This window comes from Perognathus longimembris, chromosome 12, assembly GCF_023159225.1.
Source record: "Perognathus longimembris pacificus isolate PPM17 chromosome 12, ASM2315922v1, whole genome shotgun sequence".
NCBI lineage: Eukaryota > Metazoa > Chordata > Mammalia > Rodentia > Heteromyidae > Perognathus > Perognathus longimembris.
The window spans coordinates 61,275,184-61,297,369 of record NC_063172.1 but is presented as its reverse complement, the minus strand read 5'-3'; the positions used below and the strand labels follow the sequence as shown (position 1 = coordinate 61,297,369).

The following is a 22,186-nucleotide window of genomic DNA, read 5'->3' as shown; positions in this document are numbered from 1 at the left end:
TCCCCCGGCCCGCTTGCTGGAGTCAGGCCCGGGGATGGGCAGAGCGGGGCTCCCTCTGGAGGCTGACGGAAGCACGAGGGCCTCCCAGCGGGTCCAATCGTGTGAGGCCTCCCAGCGGGTCCAATCGCGTGAGGCCTCCCAGCCTGTCCAATCGCGTGAGGCCTCCCAGCGGGTCCAATCAAGTGAGGCCTCCCAGCCTGTCCAATCGCGTGAGCCTCCCAGCGGGTCCAATCGTGTGGGGCCCTCCCAGCCTGTCCAATCAAGTGAGCCTCCCAGCCTGTCCAATCACGTGGGGCCCTCCCAGCCTGTCCAATCACGTGGGTCCTCCCAACCTGTCCAATCGCGTGAGGCCTTCCAGCCTGTCCAATCGCGTGGGTCCTCCCAGCCTGTCCAACCGCGTGGGTCCTCCCAGCCTGTCCAATTGCGTGGGTCCTCCCAGCCTGTCCAATCGCGAGAGCCTCCCAGCCTGTCCAATCGTGTGAGGCCTCCCAGCGGGTCCAATCGCGTGAGCCTCCCAGCGTGTCCAATCGTGTGGGGCTCTCCCACTTGTCCAATCGCGTGGGTCCTCCCAGCCTGTCCAATCGCGTGAGGCCTCCCAGTCTGTCCAATCGCGTGAGGCCTCCCAGCCTGTCCAATCGCGTGGGGCCCTCCCAGCCTGTCCAATCGCGTGGGTCCTCCCAGCCTGTCCAATCACGTGAGGCCTCCCAGCCTGTCCAATCGCGTGGGTCCTCCCAGCCTGTCCAATCACGTGGGTCCTCCCAGCCAATCGCGAGGGCCTCCCAGCGTGTCCAATCACGTGGGTCCTCCCAGCCTGTCCAATCGCGTGGGGCTCTCCGCTTGCCCAATCGCGTGAGGCCTCCCAGCCTGTCCAATCGCGAGAGCCTCCCAGCGTGTCCAATCATGTGGGGCCCTCCCACTTGTCCAATCGCGTGAGGCCTCCCAGCCCCAGCCTGTCCAATCGCGTGGGGCCCTCCGCTTGTCCCTCCAGCCCTGCGGGGCTCCACCTTCAGTGTCCCGTGGCACCTGCTCCCTGTCCCTCTCCCCGTGGGGAAGCCAGTGGCGGAGCGTGAGGTCCCCACCCGCAGCCCAGTGAGGTGTCATCCTCAAGGACCTTGCTTCCACTACAGTCCCCTTGGGAGGCACAGGGATAAGGACCTCAGCGTGTCCCCTGGGAAGTCTTGGCCTCTGCCCCCAAAAGATCCCGCCTGCGGGGAGAGGAGGAGCAACAGGACCAGAGTGGGACTGAGCAGCTTCAGATAGACAGTCTTTTAATTAATAATATTAACAATAGGCATTAGAATTAACATATAATGGTATATTCTGTACATTATTTATATTTACATTATATTATGCTTGTTATACTATGCAGTAATAATCATTATTACGTAACAATTATATAATGTGTGTGTGTGTGTGTGTGTGCATTGGTGCTGTAGCTTGAGCTTGGAGCCTCGGGCTCTCATTTGGCTTTTTCACTTGACCCACGGCTCCACTTGGAGCTTTTTGCTGGTTAACTGGAGAGAAGAGTCTCACATACTGAAGTCCCCGGGCCGGCTTTGAACCTCCATCTTCGCATCTCAGTGTCCTGAGAAGCTAAGAATACATAGGAGCGTGAACCCCCAACGCCTAGCTGAGTAATCAGCTCTTAAACTGGACTCTACCAAAGAGATTATACTTCAGCAGACCTAGCCGAGGCTAATGGCGGGGCTGGGTCGCAGTGCTACGAAGCCAGGATTGGGAGCACTGTTACAGCGGATTCTCCACATGGCTAAACCACACAGGGCTTTAGGTTATGTGTATTCAATGCATTGTTGACATTCAAAAAGAAATTATTATCGATGTGTTCGTAGATTTCACAATAGGGATGTTAACTGACCATCGATTGCTTTGCCTAAGGAATTTATAGCCACCAGCAAGAAATGATGAAATAAATCATGAGTACCACACAGCCATCAAAAATTAGAAAATCCCAGGCATCTGGCATTTCTATGTGCCAAGCCAACTTTGGAGAACGTGACCCATCCTCCCAGTGGCCCTGTGAGATGGGGTGATGTTAACTTCACCCCCTACCCGAGGAACTTAAGAATGGGGACCAGTCTCCTGCTACTTAGGTGGTAGAGCCGTATTTGAACTATGAGACATGCTCCTGACTGACATTCTGAACCATTACAACTAAAGAACATGGGCAAACATTTAGAAAGACTTACATAATATAGTATAAAAAGCTAAGAAGATTATACGTGGGATGGGCTTGTATTTTGGTTAGACACATTTGTGTGCAATTTCATAGAAAGACATAGATTTGGCCTCTGTAGACCTGTGGGTTGTGTGTCCTTGGAGTCAACTATCCAACTGTGGATTGAAACAGTTTCCAATACCACACCTGTCCAGGTGCTGGTGGCTCATTCTTCGAATCCTAGCTACTTCCTGAGGCTGCATCTGAGAATCAAGGTTTGAAGCCTGTCCAGCAGAAGTCTGTGAGACGCCTATTTCTAATTAGCTACCAGAAAGCAAAAAGTAGAGCAGTGGTTCAAATGGTAAAGCACTAGCCTTCTGCAATAGAAGCTAAGAGAGGTGCCCGGGCCTTGAGTTCAAGCCCCAGGACCAACACACACACACACACACACACACACACACACACACACACACACACACACGCATCCCAGTGCAAACCCCACGTGATTGACAGGGGGCAGGGGCAGCTCTGGGCCCCCGCTGGGCACGTGCACGAGGACGCAGCAGATGGAGGGAGGCTTTGTGTCCCTGCCTGTTTGGTTTCTCTGTGGTCTCATGGTGGGGGACAGGGGTAGTAATGTGGCTATTTTAATGCAAAGTTAATTGTCAAATTCAACATAGCGTGGCTTTCTCCCGAGTGGTGGCCTGGCCGGCAGCTATCATCTCCACTGTTGGCCTCGACGCTGGCACCTTGCTAGAATATTCCCGTCATCCTAAATGAGGATGGCAGAATCGCCAGCACAGCTCTGGTGGGCAGCCCAGCCGCACCCCAGCATCCACGCCCTTCCTGGACTTGCTTATTTCTCCCAGGCCATCTTGGCCATCGTCATAGATCCCACCGTGCCACACGGGGCCTTTGCTCCCATTTGAAACTGGATTCTGGGCACAAGCAACACAGAAAATGCTACCTTTCACATGGCATGATAAAGCACTGTGGGTCGTAGCCATGACTGTGCGTGAAATGCTCTTATGCATTCATCTTCTCAGTAGCATCTTGGTATGTAAATTAAATTCTTGTATACCAGAAGAGGCAAAAATAATATCCCAAGAGATTCATTTTGCTTCTGTCAAGATGAGCTCTCCCGGTGTCACGCGGCAAGGCAGCTCCGCAGCCCCCGGAAGGCCGGGCTTGGGCTCCACTTGCCACGCGGTGCGCACAGGCTCCCGCCCGGCAGACGCCTGCTGCTGCCGCTGTGTATCGTGCATTGTTTGCCCAGCTCCTCGTGTTCTAGAGCTGCCTTGACGTGGCACCAATGCATGGCTGAGAAGAACACACGTGGATGCTTTGGAGCCAGCAGCAGGAAGTCCAAGTGTCCGCGGGGCCTTGCTCCCCCTCGGAGCTTCAGCTCGCTGCCTGGTCAGCACTCCGTCATCTTTAGTCTTCTTCCGCTCACAGGCGCCTTGTCTCCAGGGCCGTTCCTCCCGGCTCTCTGGTTCACTTAACCTCCCCCCGGCCCTCCTTGCTTTTGTTTTTTTCCTCAAGGACAGTGTACTCTACCACTTCGGGCTTTTTAGTGGTTCATGGGAGATACGAATCTCACAGACTTTCCTGCCAGGGCTGGCTGCGAACCAGATCCTCAGACCTCAGCCTCCAGAGTAGAGAGGTGAGCCACCAGCACCTGAGGTAATGAAAAACATTGTTTAATGTAAATTTCTTTTATTGTCAAGATGATGTACAGAGGGGTTACAGTTACATACTGAACGTAGTGAATCCATATACATTTCTTGTCATACTTGCGACCCCCTTCCCCATTTCTCTCCTGCCTTCTCTCCCCCTAACCCTCCCCCTTGCTTTCATCATTTAAAAAAAATCTTCCCCTTGATGGACAGTGTCATTCTAGTCTGTAATGCTTACAAACTCTGTGATTATTAACAATAAAACAATTCCTTCCAGGGGGGGTGATATGCACATCTCTTTCCTTTCGCTTGGTGTAATCTGTTCCTTCTTTGTCTCTCATTCCCTCCTCCCCCGCTGCCCTTGACTTCCTTCGTTTGCTCTCATCAGTGTCCATTGCAGCGGTCGGGCCCCCTCTGCTGTATTTCCCCCATTTTCCACTCATCCTGAGCTCTGCTCTCAGCTCCCCTCCAATGTGCAGTGTATACACCATATGTGAGGTCAAACACACAGGGTCCGCTGAATACCAGAAGACTAATTAAGAGGAAGTCCTTCATTTCCTTATCTTTGGAGTTCGAGGCTTGTCTTGCTCAGCATGATTTGTTCTAGACCTGCTGTTATTTTATCCTTCCTAATAGCTGTGTAGAATTCCATTGTGAACAGGTAGCACATTTTTTGGATCTCCTCCTTGTTCTTTAATAGTGCTGAGGTTTGAACTCACGGACTCATGCTTGCTAGACAGGCTTTCCTCTACTTGAGACATGCGGCCAGCCTTATTTCTGCACTTGTTAGTTTAAGATGGCGATTGTTGAGATAGGGTTTGCTTCTTCACTGAGCTGCATCTTGATTCTTGTATTTGCACTTCCTGCTGCAGCTGGGATGAGAGGCAGGTACCCCCCGCCCCCCACTTCTTCTGCTGAGCTAGGGGGTCTTGGAAGTAGGTTGCCCTGGCTGACCTCACACTGGGATGCCTGTCAGATGGGGTTCCCCTGCAAGCCATTGTGTTCAAACCCCACACGTGCTCTTCTCATTATTTTTCACCATTTTCCGAGTTCCTCTATTCCTGAGTGGGTGTGGTTCAGCTCACGCTCATGATTGTGTGCCTCACCTGGAGACAGAAACACACCACAACTCATCGGCTTTCCCCAAGGCCACCAGGCCCGTTTCCGGCTCAGGCATAATACACACGGCACTGGATATTCTGGTAGACGTGTATTGGTGCAAAGGTGAGCATGTTTTGAGACAGGGAGTCCTACACGGGGGGCTCCGTCGGCACTGTTTCCTCTGGCCGAGGATGTGCTGTGTGTGTGGGGGGGGGGCTCGTGGGGCTTGCACTCTGCTGTCCCGAGCTCTTGAGTGCACGGCCTCCCTTCACTGCACCGCCACACGCCCACACTAGGCGCGGTCACACATCTACTCCCCACGGATTGCACCTTGTTTTTCTTTGGGTGCCGAGGGCTGAGCTCAGGGCTCTTGCTCGCTCCGCTGGCGCCCTGTCCTGCGAGCCGGGTCTTCAGCTCAACTTGTTTTGCTTATTTTGGAGATGAGTTCTTACAGGTTTTCTGAGCCAATTCTCCCTCCACGCACCCACCTCTCTTTCTTTTGGTGCTAGTGCTGGGGCGTGAACTCAGGGCCTGGACACCGTCTCTGACCTTTTAGTGCTCAAGGCTAGTGTTCTACCACTTGAGCCACAGCTCCGTTTCTGGCTGTCGAGAGGTGAATTGGAAGTGAGCGTCTCACAGACTTTGCTGCCAGGTCTGGAGCTCAGCTCCTGAGCAGTCGGGATTTCAGGCTCAATGCACCGATACCCAGCTTTTTTTCTTTATGTGCAAGTACTGGGGCTTGAACTCAGGGCCTGAGCATTTTCCATTACCTTTTTTGCCCAAGGCTAGTGCTTTACCACTTGAGTCATAGCTTCACGTCCAGCTTTTTGGTGGTTAACTGGAGATGATTCTCATGGACTTTCCTGCCTTGGTTGGCTTCGAACTGTGATTGTCAGATCTCAGCCTGAGACCTAGGCTTACAAGTATGAGCTACCAGAGCCCAGCTCCAAGGTTACTTTTTAAGTTAAGTAAATAAATCCTGCAACATAAAGTCCTGAGTAGCAAGTAATTGAATCATTTAATTATGGGGATCTATTAAATACTTTGTATCCATCTTTCTTAAAACCAAGCAGAAGTTACTCCTCTGTAAAGTGTAACCGAGCTACAGGTGTAGCAGAGTGATTGCGCAGCATGCACGAGGCCCCGGAATCAATCTACATCACTGCAGAAAAAAAAAAATCCTAATAAAATCATTGACTACACTTGTGTTTTCTTCTGACGGGAATATTAGCACGGATTCCTTGGGGCACCCACCTTCCTTGTGCTGAGCCGTACAGGGCACGGGAAGCTGGGTGCGCACTGTTGTCAGGAGCCATTGACATGCAAACCACCATCTGCGAGCTCCATTTCCCCTGCCACCCACACAGACCCAGATGGCGCATGGGCACAGGACTCCCTCAGCCCCCTTTCGCATGTGTAACCCCTCATTTCTATTTTGTAGTCAGAGCACTAGCTTTTCATTCATTCATTCATCTTGCGGCAAGTCGTGGCCACCGACTTTGAGTCTCCCACGTTGCGCACGAGCCAGGGAAGGGGGAGCTCCAGTTTGCCCGGGGACCTGGGCCCATCGTGAGACCTGGGTTTCTCTGCTTTCCCCTCATTGGCTGTGAGCATCCGAGGATGCTTCCATGCTTACCACCAGCTTCCTGCAGGGGAGTAGGGGATCAGAAGCCCTGCTGTGTCTGAGCGCGAGGTACATAGGTTCTCCCTCCCGAGAGCTCATGATCCAGTGCACACACCGTCACTAGACACGATCGAGGGTCTCCCGGAGGGTCTTGGTGTGCGTGGGCCGGCGCTGCGGCACTGGGCTTTAACTCAGAGCCGCAGTGCTGTCCTTCAGCACTTTGGTCAAGGGCGGTGCTCTACCACTTGAGCTACATCTCCACTTTGGGCTTTTTTGTTTTTGTGTATGGTTTGGTTGGTTGTTTTTAGTAGTTAGTGGGAGACAAGAGTCTCAGGCTTTCCTGTTCCATCTGGCTTCAAATCATGATCCTCAGATCTCAGCTTCCTGAGTAGCTAAAATAACCTATCCAGCTCCCTGTTCTTATTCATGTTTTTTTTTTTTTAAATAAAAGGAACACAAATATGAATCTTCCATTAAATGAACTGTAAGTATTCAAAAGCTGGTTATGCTAATCTGCATACACCTGTGCGTACGTAGTTCTTTCCTTTATAAGAAAATGAATTTTTTCTTTTTTTGGTGCTTACGGGGCTTGAACTCAGGGTCCGAGTGCTGTCCCTAAGCTTTTACTCAGGGCTTCTGGTCTCCCACTTTAAGCCAGCTCCATGTCTAGTTTTTTAGTGGCTAATTGGAGTCTCACAGGGATGTTTCAAACCAGGATCTTCAGATCTCCTGAGTAGTGTCGGGATCTGATGGATCCCTTTCTCCCCGATCTCCCGGGGGAAATGCTTGAACCCCAAAATCTGTGAAAGAGCACTCGGCCTTGCCTTCCGCCGGCAGAAGGCCAAGGCGTACTCTCGTGGACTTGCGCTAAGTTGAGGAAAGGTTGCTGAAGCCTCCCCTCCCCCTGTCCCCTCACATGTCAGGAGCGGAGGCGGAAGAAGGCATCAGGGAGACGCCGTGATGGTTGAATGAGTCTCAAAGGATTTAATTGGGAGGGGGGTTTATATAGCAGTAATGGCGGGAAAGGGAAGGACTTGGGCCATTGGCTAAGCCGGGCTGACCATCAGGTGATGTCATGAAACTTCCTTTGTGGGCTGGACAACCCTATCAAGGTGGCACGCATGTGTTCGCCCCCCGAGGGGCGGGGGGCTTCTTTTCCGGTTGAGGCTGGAAGGTGGGAGTGGCTCGCTGTTACACAGTCCCAGGGCTGGGGGAAGGGCAGCGTCTCGCGCTTGGCTCCCTTCCCCCACCAAGGCCAAAACGGAGTCCCCAACAGTTAGGATTATAGGCATGAGTCACCAGTGCTCAGTAGAAAAATGAATCTTTTTCTTTTCTCAGTCTTGGGGCTTGCACTCTGGGCCTGGCCACTATCAAGGCTGGTATTCTACCACTTGAACCACAGTGCCACTTCTGGCCTTTTTTCCCCCCCCAGTAGTTTAGTGGATATAAGAATCTCATGGAGTTTCCTGCCCAGGTGTCAAGCCACAATCCTCAGATCTCAGCTTCCCGAGTGGCTAGGATTACAGGTGTGTGTCACTGGTGCCCAGCAGAAATGTATTGATCAAATGAAAGGTTGTCAAGGGAGGAAAAGGTACCATGTATTCTTTGCACTACTGTGTTTTTTTTTTCCCTTAAGAAGGATGATTAGTAAGGAACTGGGAAGGGGTAATTGGTTCATCTGATGGAGCACATGAATCCCCAGGTTTAAATCCCAATAGTTAAAAGAAAAAAAGGAAGACACTGAGTGGAGTAGGAAAACCAGAAGCCCCCAAAGATACCCACATTCTCAACCTTTTTTTTTTTTGGCCAGTCCTGGGCCTCGGACTCAGGGCCTGAGCACTGTCCCTGGCTTCTTTTTGCTCAAGGATAGCACTCTACCACTTGAGCCACAGCGCCCCTTCTGGCTGTTTTCTGTATATGTGGTGCTGGGGAATCGAACCCAGGGCTTCATGTATACGAGGCAAGCTCTCTTGCCACTAGGCCATATTCCCAGCCCCCCAACCTTTGATTATGTTATATTACACAGAATAGAGGAAGGAAGCTTGTCGATGGAATTTAGTTTGCCAATCAGTTTACCTGGAAGTGGGTGAGTATCCTAGATTAATGGCTGGACTTGAAAAGTATAAGGGAGAAAGGAACTTAAAAGTGGAAGAGGGAGAGAAGAGAAAGCAATGGCAGAACGACGTGCTGAGGACAACTCAAACGGCCATTGGTGGTTGCAAACTGGAGGAAGAGCACACCAGCCAAGCAATGTGGATCACTTCTAAAGGCTGCGGAAGGCGAGACCGTGGGCGATCCCATACGACCCAAGAAAGGCACGCAGTATCGCTCACACCTGGGTCTGAGGTAGCCGAGACGTCTAACATCAAGGGTAGGAATTTGTGTCCAACTTGTAGTTAAGGTACCTTGTGTCAGCCTCAGAAGATAAGGGAATCACTGGATAAAAAGAACTCGAGAAGCTTTGTGAAACAGGATGAAAATAATACTTCAGGACATCCATGTTTTAGCATGCATGCAAATAAACACCGCTATGAGAGTAGGCACCTTGGTTCTAGAACATTTTAAAAGCATTTGGAACATTTGCTTTTGAGTGTGTGTGTGTGTGTGTGTGTGTGTACATGTGTGTAGGTCCCTTCTATTTGGGGGGAAGTATTTGAAAATGGGCAAGTAATTAACATTAGGAGAAAAAACTGTCATTGAAATTTTATTTTAATGCATTGGCTTCTTGTTGGCCTCAGGACATTTAGCCCAGTATTTTCAAATAGATCTACCAAGAAGTGGCGCTGTGGCTCAAGAGGTAGAATGCTAGCCTTGAGCAAAAAGAAGCCAAGAACAGTGCTCAGTCCCTGAGTTCAAGCACCATGACTACCAAAAACAAAACAAAGAAATGTTTGAAGAAATCAAACTATCCCTAATCGCAGATGACATGATCTTATGCCTGAAGGACCTCAAAAACTTCACTCCCAAACTCCTAGAACTAATAAACCATTTTAACAAAGTAGCAGGATACAAAATCAATCCACAAAAAATCAGCAGCCTTTCTATATACCACCAATATACAAGCAGAGAAGGAAATTATGAAAACAATACCATTTACAATAGCTAAAAAAAAGAATAAAATACCTAGGGATTAACCTAACCAAAGATGTAAAAGATCTATTTAATGAGAACTATAAAAATCTAATAAGGTTAAACAAAGAAGACACAAGGAGATGGAAAGACCTCCCATGCTCATGGGTAGGCAGAATCAATATAGTGAAAATGGCCATATTGCCAAAGATGTTATACAAATTCAATGCAATCCCCATCAAAGTCCCAGCTACATTCTTCACTGAAAATAGAGAAAACAACCATAAATTCATATGGAACAGCAAAAGACCTAGAATAGCCAAAGCAATTCTAGGCTAAAAAAGCAGTGCAGGGGGCTGGGGATATAGCCTAGTGGCAAGAGTGCCTGCCTCGGATACACGAGGCCCTAGGTTCGATTCCCCAGCACCACATATACAGAAAACGGCCAGAAGCGGCGCTGTGGCTCAAGTGGCAGAGTGCTAGCCTTGAGCGGGAAGAAGCCAGGGACAGTGCTCAGGCCCTGAGTCCAAGGCCCAGGACTGGCCAAAAAAAAAAAAAAAAAAAAAAAAAAAAAAAAAAAAAAAGCAGTGCAGGAGGTATCACAATACCAGACTTCAAGCTCTACTACAGGGCCATCATAACAAAAACAGCCTGATACTGGCATGAGAATGGACACAAAGATCAATGGAATAGGGTAGAAGACCCAGAAATAAAACTGCATTCTTACAGTCAGCTGATATTTGACAAAGGAGCTAAAGACATACAATGGAAAAAAACATAGCCTCTTCAACTACTGGTACTGGTACTGGGTACGTGTAGAAAACTCAAAGTGGACCCTAACCTAACGCCATGCACCAAGATCAACTCAAAATGGATTAAAGAACTTAACATCAGACCTGAAACCCTGAAACTACTGAAGGACAGAGTAGGAGAGACACTAGAACTTCTAGGCATAGGCAGGAACTTCCTGAACAGAGTCCCAGGGGCAAAACAGATAGGGGAGAGACTCGACAAATGGGACTCCATTAAAATAAAAGGTTTCTGCACAGTTAAGGACATAGCCACCAAACTAGAAAGACAGCCAACCATATGGGAAAGGATCTTTACCAGCACAGCAACAGACAAAGGCCTAATATCTGTCATCTACAGAGAACTCAATAAACGAATCCCTTCCAAACCTCGTAAACCAATAATTAAATGGGCAAGGGAACTAAAATGAGACTTCACAGAAGAAGAAATAAAAATGGCAAAGAAACATATGAGGAAATGTTCAACATCCCTGGCAGTAAAGGAAATGAAAATAAAAACAACCCTGAGATACCACTCACTCCAGTTAGAATGGCCTATACTCTGAACTCAGGCAACAACAAATGCTGGAGGGGGTGTGGGGAAAGGGGAACCCTTCTTCACTTTTGGTGGGAGTACAAACTAGTACAACCACTCTGGAGAACAGTATGGAGGTTCCTCAAAAAGCTCAGCATAGACCTAACCTATGACCCAGCCATACCACTCCTAGGCATCTATCCTGAACAACATGATCCAGGATACCACAAGGACACCAGTACATCCATGCTTATCGCTGCACAATTCACAATAGCCAAAATATGGAAACAACCCACATGCCCCACTACAGAAAAAATGTACATGTACACAATGTAATCCTACACAGCATTTAGAAATGATAAAATAATGGCATTCGCAGGGAAATGGACAGGTCTGGACCAAATAATGTTGAGTGGGACAAGCCTAGAACACAGAGAACAAAGGCGCACGGTCTCTCTCATATGTGGATGTTAGAAATAAAAAAAAAAAGAAAGATGATGAAGAAAGCAGGAGCCAAGGTACCAATACACAGGGAGACAAAAAAAAAAAAAAAAAAAAAAAGAGTGGGGCTGCTTTGGGAGAAAGGCACCCAAAAGTGAAACACAAACTCTAAATTATATGTACATAAATTCATATGTACATAATTGAATATCCAGGCTGTAAAGAACACCAAAGGTAAAGAAATAAAGGACTTCCTCATAATCAATCTTAGAGAAACTAAAGGACCCTCTACTCTTTTCCTCACTCAAGATGTACACAGGTGCACATCTGAAAGAAGCTGGAAGGACACAATGAATGGAAAATGGGGGGGGGGGGGGAGATACAGTAGAAAGGGCCCAACAGCTGCAAAAGGCACTGAGAACAAACTAAGCAACTCAAGGGCAGCAGGGAGGGCGGAAAACTAGAGAAAAAGAAGGAACAGATTACAAGAAGCAAAAGAAAAGAGATGTATATATCACCTGAGCTGGAAGGAATTGTTTTACAGTCATTAATCATAGAGGACATAAGCATTGTAGATTAGAGTGACAATTGACCTTAAGCATGTAACTGTAACCCCTATGTACATCATCCTGACAATAAAAAAGGAGAAAAAAAAAACAGACCTATCAAAAATGGCAAAAGCACCCATTTCTATATATTTTTTAATGCAATTTACTGTAAGTAACCAGAGAACTGTCATCAAAGCCAGGAAATTAACACTGATTAAATATGACTAACATGGGCCCAGGATTCAGGACAGCAGCCTACATTCCTGTGTCATGTCTCCTTACCACCTCCAACCTGCTACAGTGTATTGCCTTTCACAATTTTGGTAATTTTGGAGCAATGGCCACTTTGTAGAACACTGGTCAATTTGAGGTTCTCTCAAGTTCTCCCACTCATGGGAGAACTTGAGAGAACTTGTATTCTGGGCAAGACCACAAAAATGCTCCCTTCTCAGCGCACATCCTAAGAAGGTACTTGTAATCCTCAAGCGGATTGCCCTACCCCTGCCCATTCTTCAGCTGGAACTCAGGGCCTTGTCCTTGCTTGGTGTTCTACCACTTGAGCCACACCTCCAGTCTGGCTTTTTGCTCAATTATTTGGAGGCGAAGTCTCTCGAACACTTCTGCCTGGAATGGCTTTTTCCTGCTATTCTCCAGATCTCAGCCTGGGTGGTAGGTAAGATTACAGGAATGAGCCATTAGTACCCACCTAGTCCTTAGGTTTTACTGATCACTTGATGAAGGTGATATTTCCAAATTTACTGGTTTTCCTTTTTGTGCCTTGAGGGGAGATACTGCGAGTGTGCAATGTTTTTTTGTCATGGGCACACTAGTTGTTTCATTCCATGTTTGCAACCCATTACTTCTTAAATTGCCTGAGTTGGCATAAGATGACCTCTCCTTTGGCAAATGTCCCTACTGTCATTGGCCCCACACTTCCTTTTCCTTGATACCATAAGATTTTTCTGGCATATTTTCTAATTTCTCTGTCTCAGCCTAGGAATTATTTACTTCTCCAGAGAGTCCTCGTTCTCTTTATTAGCAAGTGGTACCTAGAAACCAGTATCTGGGCAATCGGTATGCCCATTGATTCTAGGTTTTGTTTCTGGACTCTATGTGGTCAGAATTAGGGATTGTGTATTCATACTCACCTGCATTGTATATCGCATCTGTACATACTATAAAACCTACAAACATGCAGTATTTGACACTACAGGGTTCATTCTAGACAACATTTCTTTCTTTTTGTTGGTTGTGGGCCTTGAACTCTGAGCCTGGGTGCTGTCCCTGACCACCTCAGCTCAAGGCTAGTGCTCTACCACTTGAGCCCACAGCACCCCTTGTGGTTTTCTGGTGGCTAACTGGAGATGAGTCTCACAGACTTTCCCGCCTGGGCTGGCTTTGAACCATGATCCTCAGATCTCAGCCTCTTGAGAAGCTAGGTTACAGGTGTGAACCACCAGCACCTGGCTATCATCAACATTTCTTAGTTGCACTTTTCCAAAATGAGAAAGCGCAGGGTGCTGGTGTCTCATACCTGGAATCCTAGCTATTAAGGAGGCTCAGATTCGAGAATCATGGTTTGAGGCCAGCTGGGAAACTTATTTCCAATAAACTATACAGAAAAGCCCGAAGCAGAGCTATGGCTCAAGTGGTAAGAGTACTAGCCTTGAGCAAAAGCAGCCCAGGTGCTGAGTTTATGTCCTAGGACTGGTGTGCGTGTGCAAACGTCCCCCCTCCCCCCATACTACAGCTTATTTATGTGCTCAGTATATGTAAAAGGCAGCTTGGGAATTGTCGATCCGCCTCTCTTTACTGTGGCAGCCATGGGTGTATTGTTCCTTTTGTCTTTAGCCTTACAACATCAGTGTTCACGCGATTTTCCAGTTACACGTGTTGGTACTGTGGTACTGTGGTACTGTTCTTTGAAGTTGGGTGCATGCATTCGTTTGTGATTCCTAGTTGTGACATCACAGCTGATTTTAATTATGCAGTAGATGAAACATGGCAAGACTGGAGTCAGGGCTGTACAGAATTGTCTACTGAGATTGGTGGCCCTCCTCATTCTAGCCACTCCATTCCCAGTTCTTACTTTCGCCCGTGTCTATCCAGCCTCTAGGGAACCAGTTGCTGGTTTATTTTGCACAGATAAGCACCCGTTCTTAAACAGCCGTGTACTAAGGATGGTAAAGCACTGGTGCTCTTGCAGGTTGCTTTAAGTCACAGCAGTTCACAGATGTGTTAAGACCCTGCCATGTGGCCACTGGCCGCTGAATCACTCTCCTATGCAGACACTGGGGTCACTTCTAGGATTTTGCAAATGCTACCAATGCTGCAATGAGCAACCTTGTGCACGGGAACTTCTGCACGGTTGGAAGTGTCACTAGAATGTTGCGATGGAGACTGCTGGTCAGTAGCAAATATATATGTCCTTTTATTAAACACTGCCCCAGCTCCTGTCCAACAAAATACTTCCAATTTATAGAGAAGAGTGCCTTACCCAGAACACAGGGTTTTGCCATACTGCTGTTAGATTTTCTAGTCTCAGAGATGAGATTTAGCAATCTTTTGGAAGAATACAAATTTAGAGTGTTACATGTTTCTTCTTGCCAGTCCTAGGGCTTGAACTTAGGGCCTGAGCACTGTCCCTAGCTTCTTTTTGCTCAAGGCTACAACTCTGCCAACTTGAGCCACAGCGCCACTTCCGGCTTTTTCTATGTATGCGGTGCTGAGGAATTGAACCTAGGGCTTCATGTATATGAGACAAGCATTCCTGCCACTAGGCCACATTCCCAGTCCCGGAGTGTTACATGTTGAGACATTAAAAGTTGCATTTGTTTTTCCTGTGACTGATTTTCAAGCTATCCAATGCATAGATTTTAAAAAACACTGATCAAGGGCTGGGGATGTGGCGTAGTGGTAGAGTGTGTGCCTAGCATGCATGAAGCCCTGGGTTCAATTCCCCAGCACCACATATACAGAAAACGGCCAGAAGTGGCGCTGTGGCTCAAGTGGCAGAGTGCTAGCCTTGAGCAAAAAGAAGCCAGGGACAGTGCTCAGGCCCTGAGTCCAAACCCCAGGACTGGCAAAACACCACCACCCACTGATCAATGCCAGGCACCAATGGCTCATACCCATAATCCTACTACACAGAAGGCTAATATCTAAAGATCACAGTTGAAGAAGCCAACCTGAGAAGTCTGTGAGACTCTTACCTCCAATTAACTACCAAAAAGCTGGAAGTGGAGCTGTGGCTCAAGAGATAAGAATGCTAACCTTGAGCACAAAAGCCAGCAACAGCACCTAAGCCCTCAGTTCAAGCTCCAAACACAAACACAAAATCATCAAATATTAGAAACTCGATTATAGTTAGGCGCTGGTGGCTCACGCCTGTAATCCTAGCTACCCAGGGGACTGAGAGCTGAGGACCACAGCTTAAAGCCAGCCCGGCCATCAAAGTCTTTTGAGATTCTCATCTCCAATTAATTACCAATAAAACCAGAAGTGGAGCTGTGGCTCAAGTGGGAGAGTTCTAGTCCTGAACAAAAATGCTCAGGAACAGAGCCCAGGCCTCAAGTCCAAGGGACTAGTGTGTACACACACGCACACACACACTCCCTCAATTACAGCACAAGAGTCAATTGTAGGTCCAAAGTTACAGTATTTATGACAAGGAGACTAAAACAAGCACGGAGTGGAAGCCATTAATGACACGCCTTGTCGACTCATGGACTCCTACCATTCTTCTCTGAGGGGAAATGCCTGCGTATGGAGTGGCGGCAGCCATGGGGCATCTAGCTCAGCTACCCACAAGGCACATTAGGGCTGCGGTGGGAACTGAACCTCAGGGTCATCTGTTGCTTGTTAGTATTAATTTTTCTTTAGCTTGACTCAAAAAAGATCTAGGAAATAAAAGCATGAAAAGAAGTGCATTAAACTTCTGGAAAAGTTAACCACAGTTAAAAAATGTTTAAAGAGTCATTTCCTCTTGGTATACAGCAGGTATGACCTCCTAGCTGTCCTAACTTGCTCTATTTATCAGTAAGGAAGGACCAGAGCTCAGAGAGTTTGTCCTGACTACTTCAGGGGAAGGAAAGCTTGGAACTCAACTACGTCGTGGCGTGAGATTTCTTTCCACCCTTCCGTCGCCCTCCAGGAGCTTGAGGAAGCAGAACTAGGACAGCATTGGGCAACTCCCCACAAGAGGGCTGTGCAGGCTGCCAGCAGGCCTGCCTCTCCAGGAGGGCGGCGAAGCGAGGCCCCAGCACAGCCCAGCACACCGGGAGAGGTCAGCATTGCCGGGGCCGGGCTTCGCGCATCCAGACTGCAGGAAGGTCTTCCACTGGCTCCGTAGGAGGAAGTGCCTGTTTGCCTCGTGTCAACTGGAATTTCACTCTGTGAAAGTTTTATGTTTCAATAAAACTTTGAATGTATTTTAAGCATTCTGACCCAGAGAAAAGAACATGCTCAAATACATGTAAAGGCTGTAACTAGACTAAAAATGCGTATGTCTTTAAAAAAACAAGATGTGTCACAAAAAAAGGAACACTTTTATACAGAGGATTTTATTTTGCACTGCTATAACAATTTCATTATAGACCAAGGGAGAAAAAGGAAAACGAAGGATAAAACCACCACACTGAGTAAATTACTAAAGCTTTTCTACTTTCAACAGGAATTTCCATCTTGTAGATTTATTGTCATATCCCTTTCAAAACAGACAAGATGCTTACCATATTTTAAAGATTATAAGTTGCCACTGAAAGAAAAATTTTACAGTCACTGTACATCAAGGTTGAAAAACTGTCCTGCATGAAAAATATACTTAGAAATCATGTGAATAAAAGGAAAACATTATTGTGGTTAAAGAAAGATTACAGTCCTCATAATGTGCCATCTCCATGTGGTGCTCCCTCCCCTCAGGGTTGCTTGCGGCAGGGTGCTCCTGCGCGTTCATTCATCATACTGCCTTTCTACCCAACAGCACTCATTAAGGCAAACAAATCCTTTTCTGAAGAGGTCTTAAGGAAATTGTGGACAAATAGCAAACTTTTGGCATTAAAACAGGTTAACACAGACATAGCCTTTAGTAATATACATTGAGCATATTGTTCTTGGACTAGTGACAAGAAAAGATGAACATGCTTGTTAACAATGTCAAAAAGTTTAAAATTCGGTGTCCAAGCAATTCCTAACAATGCTTCTGTAGCTTCAAGCTTTAAACAGTATAGGTTTTATGCAAATGCATTAAAGAAGTCAAGCTTGGCAAATTACACCCAAGCAGGTTATTAAACTATATATACAGAAAGTAAATGATAAATACAGAATTAAAAGTCCTTCTGGTTTTCCTTATAGCTTTGAAAATTGACAAACTTTTTGAGGACAGTTCTGTAATATTAAACATTAGGTAACCACCAGGGTTGGGAAACCTAACTACACAAACTGATTTTAAATACTCAAGATGACTTTGTAGTGTTTAATACAACTCAGTTCTTAGTTAAGGGCACAAGACAACATTTAACAAAAATAATCACATCGATTGACCTAGAAATCAAATGCAAATAGATAGGAATACAATCTCCAAAATCTGTCTTTTAAGTGAACATTAACCATTTATTCAAAGTTATACAAGAATTTGAAGGATTAAAGTCTTCTGTGACATAAAGCCATTTCGAACAGTTTCATGTCTCAGCTGAGCATGAGGAGAGGGGGAGGAGCAGCTCACCGGCGCGCGCGAAGCCTCAGCAGCAGCCGCCCCCGGCCTGCTGCCCTCCCTGGCTGCCTGCGTGGGTCGCGTTAGTAGCCGCGTGCTGAGGGCCAATCTTAATGCCGTTTGCCTGAGACATAAAAGAATAGGATAGTAAATACCAGGGGGCCTGAGCAGACACTAAGTAAATTAGGTTAAAAACAATCAAACAACTGAAAAACAAGCAGATTTAGGAAACAACTGTCACAATCTGTTCCTTCTTTTTAAAAAATATAACACTGTGAAATGTTTCTGAAAATAATTCTTTATCACGGTAGGCAAACAGAAATGGGGCAATGCTGCTTTTCAGGGAATCCTCAGGATGAAGAAACTGTTTCAAACAGTTATTACAAGAAACATTTAAAGGACAAAAATATCCAAAGACCCTGCTGCTCTAAGACGACGTAAAATCTTTTCTCTAGACAGCATTTCTGTTCCGTGTTGAATCAGCTGTACAGGCTACGGGCATATGAGTGTTCTGTGTCATCAATAATTTCTATGATCCCCAAAGACATGGCAGGTTGCCAAGAACCCACACACAGAGTAGTTCTTTCATTCATCAAACTCACACTTATGTCTTAACCCTCACTCCCTCAAGTGGATTTTACCTAAAAATACAACACTTTGAGAAAAGTAATACAGTAGCTTCAGAAATTAAGCTCTTAAGGAAACTTTACGTCACAGTAAATCTCAGATTTATAGTGCTTGGCAGTGCTTCTGCAACAGTAGTAGCCTTGGGGTTTCTGGCACTGGCTCAGTATTGACAGCAGCTGATGTGGTTTCTTTTCGCTCTTTTGACTCCTCTTTAATAAAAAGCATGCCCTATGGCTCATTGGTTTTGCCCCCTCTGGGCTGGTAGCAACTTCTTGAGGAATCAGGGAGTCAGACTTGGCATTAGGCCAAATAACTAGCATGGCCTGTTGGCTCCTGACAGCAGATTACAATCAAAGCTGCAAATGGCATGGTAAAGCAGTCAGATACTATATGAAAGCAGACAGAAACAAAACGTGCTCTTAAACAGAGGCTCGATGACTATTCACATTATAGGGCATTAGTATCTGGATAGTGTTGCCTTTAAATTAACTCAAGAAGTAGCACCATGTACATCTAGAGGATAGGATTTAGGACTCTATTATTCCGACTGGAAAGGGTTGAGAGGCTGGAACATGGTGTGGATGGTAGAGCACCTTCTTAGCAAGCCTGAGGCTGGAAGTTCAAACCTCAGTACCATCAGAGCGCAGGAGAGAAGAAAAGGGGCTGGGGTGCAGGGACATGAAGGAGTGCAAGTCAAATACTTTTTTGTAAACCTCAGGCAAACTGCTGTTCATTTCAGTGAGAACTACTGAGGCGGGGAGCTGAGTCTCATCTGTGTGCAGGCCAGGAGATGGATTATTACTGTCATAGCCTCAAGTAGAAAACACTTCCAGCTGCAACTACACTCTGAACAAGGGCTTCTCTCTTGGAGGCCACAAGTCTTAATATAGATTGTCAAAAATATTTATGTATAAGTAAATAATACATTCTATTCACATAAATATTGTGAAATAAATAAGGATAAGTGTGGAGTAGGAATTGTGGTAAAAATCCCTCAGCTGTCAGGCGCCAGGGGCTCACGCCTGCAATCCTAGTTACTCAGGTAGGTGGCTGAGATCTGAAGGATCATGGTTCAAAGCCAGCCCGGACAGGAAAAGTCTATGATCAGCAGAAAACTGGAAGTGGTTTTGTGGCAGAGTGCTAGCCTTGAGTGAAAGAGCTTAGCGATAGCACTCAGGCCCTGAGGTCAAGCCTTACAATGGACACACACACACACACACACACACACACCCCTTGTAAACTTTCTGAATTATATTTTCCAAGGCTTTATATATTATTCTAATTGTGCTGAACAAAATGGGTTCATAGTAACATTAAAGAAAACCCACCTTGGCCAATTATGTGCATTAATTTAGTCTCATGAAAAGATGTTCTGCTATACTGGGAGTACTTTTAGGAGGCAGGCACTCTACCACTAGGCCATGTTCCCAGCCTGGGAGTAATTTTAAATTGGGAATTTCCTTCTTTCATGCCAGAAAAGGGAGCATCTTGCATAGTGACATACTGTATGTACCAGAACATTATTCCCCAAGGCAGATGTCACCATATAGACATGTAGGCAAAAGTGGGTTTTCTTTGCTCTTAAGGGATTTCTACACTTTGCATTGCTTGGAATAAATAGGGCCACTTACTTAAGTGATCCATCCTCTATGAGGACACAAGAGACTACCAACATGTAACTACTGTAGTATACATCACAAGCTTCTAGTTGGAATGTGTTAAAGGATTATCCTTGATCCACTTCAGAAATTTAAAAATAGTAAGTGATGACTCCAAATAGTAAAAGCAAATTCTAAATTAATATTAGCCAGTAATTTTTGTATGTATATACCTCATTGTTGATGTCAAAAACTCCTTCCTGGATTTTTTCATAAATTTCTTTTGCTGTATTAATGAATGCCTGAAATATAAAGAAAGCACAAATGTAAATAACCATTATATATCAAAGGTCTAGAGTACCATAATATTCAGCACATGAAAATCATTTCATGGAAAGGCACTCAATTAATAAAAGACAAACACCTGATCATTTCAATAGATGCAAGAAACTCCAACAATGTTTCATCATAAATACTCAACAAATTAGGAGAGAAGGGAACTTTCTCAACTTCATAAACCGCAACAAGGAAAACCATACCTAACATCATACTCTATTGTGAAGACTGAACATTTATTTCTCCCAAAGGTCAAGTAGAGAGTAATGATATATGGAAACTGAGCTCTGTTAGCAGCATTACTCACAATAGCCAAAATGTAGAAACACATTCATTCATCAATAAATGAAAACAAAGATGTAGGCTATTGATATAATGGAATACTATTCAGCCTTAAAAAGCAAGGAGGTGCTGATTCAGGCTATAAATCTTGAAAGCATGCCAAATGACATGAGACAGAAAAGGCCACACGCAGTACAACTCCATTCGCATGAAATGTTCAGAACAGACCAATCGAGACCAGAAGCAGATTACTGGCTTCTCGGGGCTAGCAAGAGGAGGAAACGGGACAGCTAAGAACTGTGGGGTTTCTTGGGAGTCATGAAAATATTCTGAAATTAAGATTGTAGTGACAGTTTCAGTTTTGTGAGTAAACTAAAGCTCACTAAATTGCATAGTTTAAAATGGCGAAGTTTTATGATGTATGAATTATAATTGATAAAAGGAAAATTGATGACCAAGGAGAGGGGATAAACACAATGCAAAGAAGGAAAAAGCATCCACGCCATGTAGGTAGCCTATGTACCATGGTGAGAGTAGCTTTCTTTTGAGTAATAAAAAAGAAAGTTACTCACTTATACCACAGACAAAGACCTCATTCAAATGTAAAGAAATAGTACTTACAGAGGAAATCATATCCCTCATCTTTTTTACATTGAAAACATTTGACTATTGAATTTGCTATCAGAGCTTTTGTCCCCTAATTAACAGGACTGATATGTTTTCACCTTTAAAGTCCTTACAGCTCCCTAGAGTAATCAATCTATTGCAGCTCAATTACTGCACCAAGCACACACCAGTCAGTGCAGGAGACTTGCACGGCTGAGGCAGGAGCACAGAAACATGAATATGCATCAAGTCTAAAGTGGCTGATCGAATCATCACAGAGGGTCATGAGAATTTGCAGCAAAATAATGAGAAGAATTAATCACTGCAGATTGAGAAGGCACTTAGGATGGGCGTACACTTTTCATGTGTATGCAGGCTTTAAAGGGGAAATTGGCTTTCAGCCAACTATGAATTGATTCACAAAACTGAACTTAAAGCTATAAATAAGGAAAAAAATAGCTTTATTTCCAATAACATGTCAATTACCATGATGGCCGAGAAACCAGGCTAAGTAAATACTGAAGTCAACAAACATCAATCTCCAGATATAACTATTTCCATAAAATGCTGGAATCCCTTCTAGGGGCCACGTGCCCATTCCACTGCAATGTTGACCAGAACTGCAAGGTCCTGCAAATGAGCCACAGCTTCATATAAACAAGCAGTTCTATACAGCAGAGTCATTATTAAAAGTGCTAATACATGCACATAAATTGTCTTTTACTCCAATCCATTGATCAATCTCTTTAAAATTGGCTTAAAAAAGCTGAGTGTTGGGCTGGGAATGTGGCTTAATGGTAGAGTGCTTGCTAGCATCCGTAAAGCCCTGGGTTCGATTCCTCAATACCACATATACAGAAAAAGCCAGAGTGGTGCTGTGGCTCAAATGATAAGGGTTGTAGCCTTGAGCAGAACAAGCTCTGGGAGAGTGCCCAGCCCGAGTTCAAGCCCTAGGATTGAGGAAACAAAAACAAACAACAACAACAAAAAGCTGTGGCTGGGAATATGGCCTGGTGGTAAAGTGCTCATCTTGTATATATGAAGCCCAGGTTTCGATTTCTCAGTACCA

The 22,186-nt window shown here is 45.7% G+C and overlaps 1 protein-coding gene across 2 annotated transcripts in view; it reads right to left on the bottom strand.

Moving 5' to 3' along the window:
- Positions 1 to 6,482: 6,482 nt before the first annotated feature.
- Positions 6,483 to 22,186, bottom strand: part of Rab2a (RAB2A, member RAS oncogene family) — an 84,559-nt gene continuing 68,855 nt past the window's right edge. Inside the window, exons 7-12 of one of the 2 annotated variants that reach the window (XM_048359309.1) lie at positions 20,127 to 20,195; positions 17,691 to 17,792; positions 8,857 to 8,866; positions 7,795 to 7,798; positions 7,077 to 7,079; positions 6,483 to 6,497 (exon numbers count right to left, since the gene is read on the bottom strand). In XM_048359309.1, the coding sequence (XP_048215266.1) occupies positions 17,697 to 17,792; positions 20,127 to 20,195 (165 nt within the window). In that variant the 3' untranslated portion in view covers positions 6,483 to 6,497; positions 7,077 to 7,079; positions 7,795 to 7,798; positions 8,857 to 8,866; positions 17,691 to 17,696. Of the gene's footprint in view, positions 6,498 to 7,076; positions 7,080 to 7,794; positions 7,799 to 8,856; positions 8,867 to 16,897; positions 17,793 to 20,126; positions 20,196 to 22,186 lie in introns of those variants that run through there. The other variant, XM_048359308.1, reaches the window with a different exon arrangement.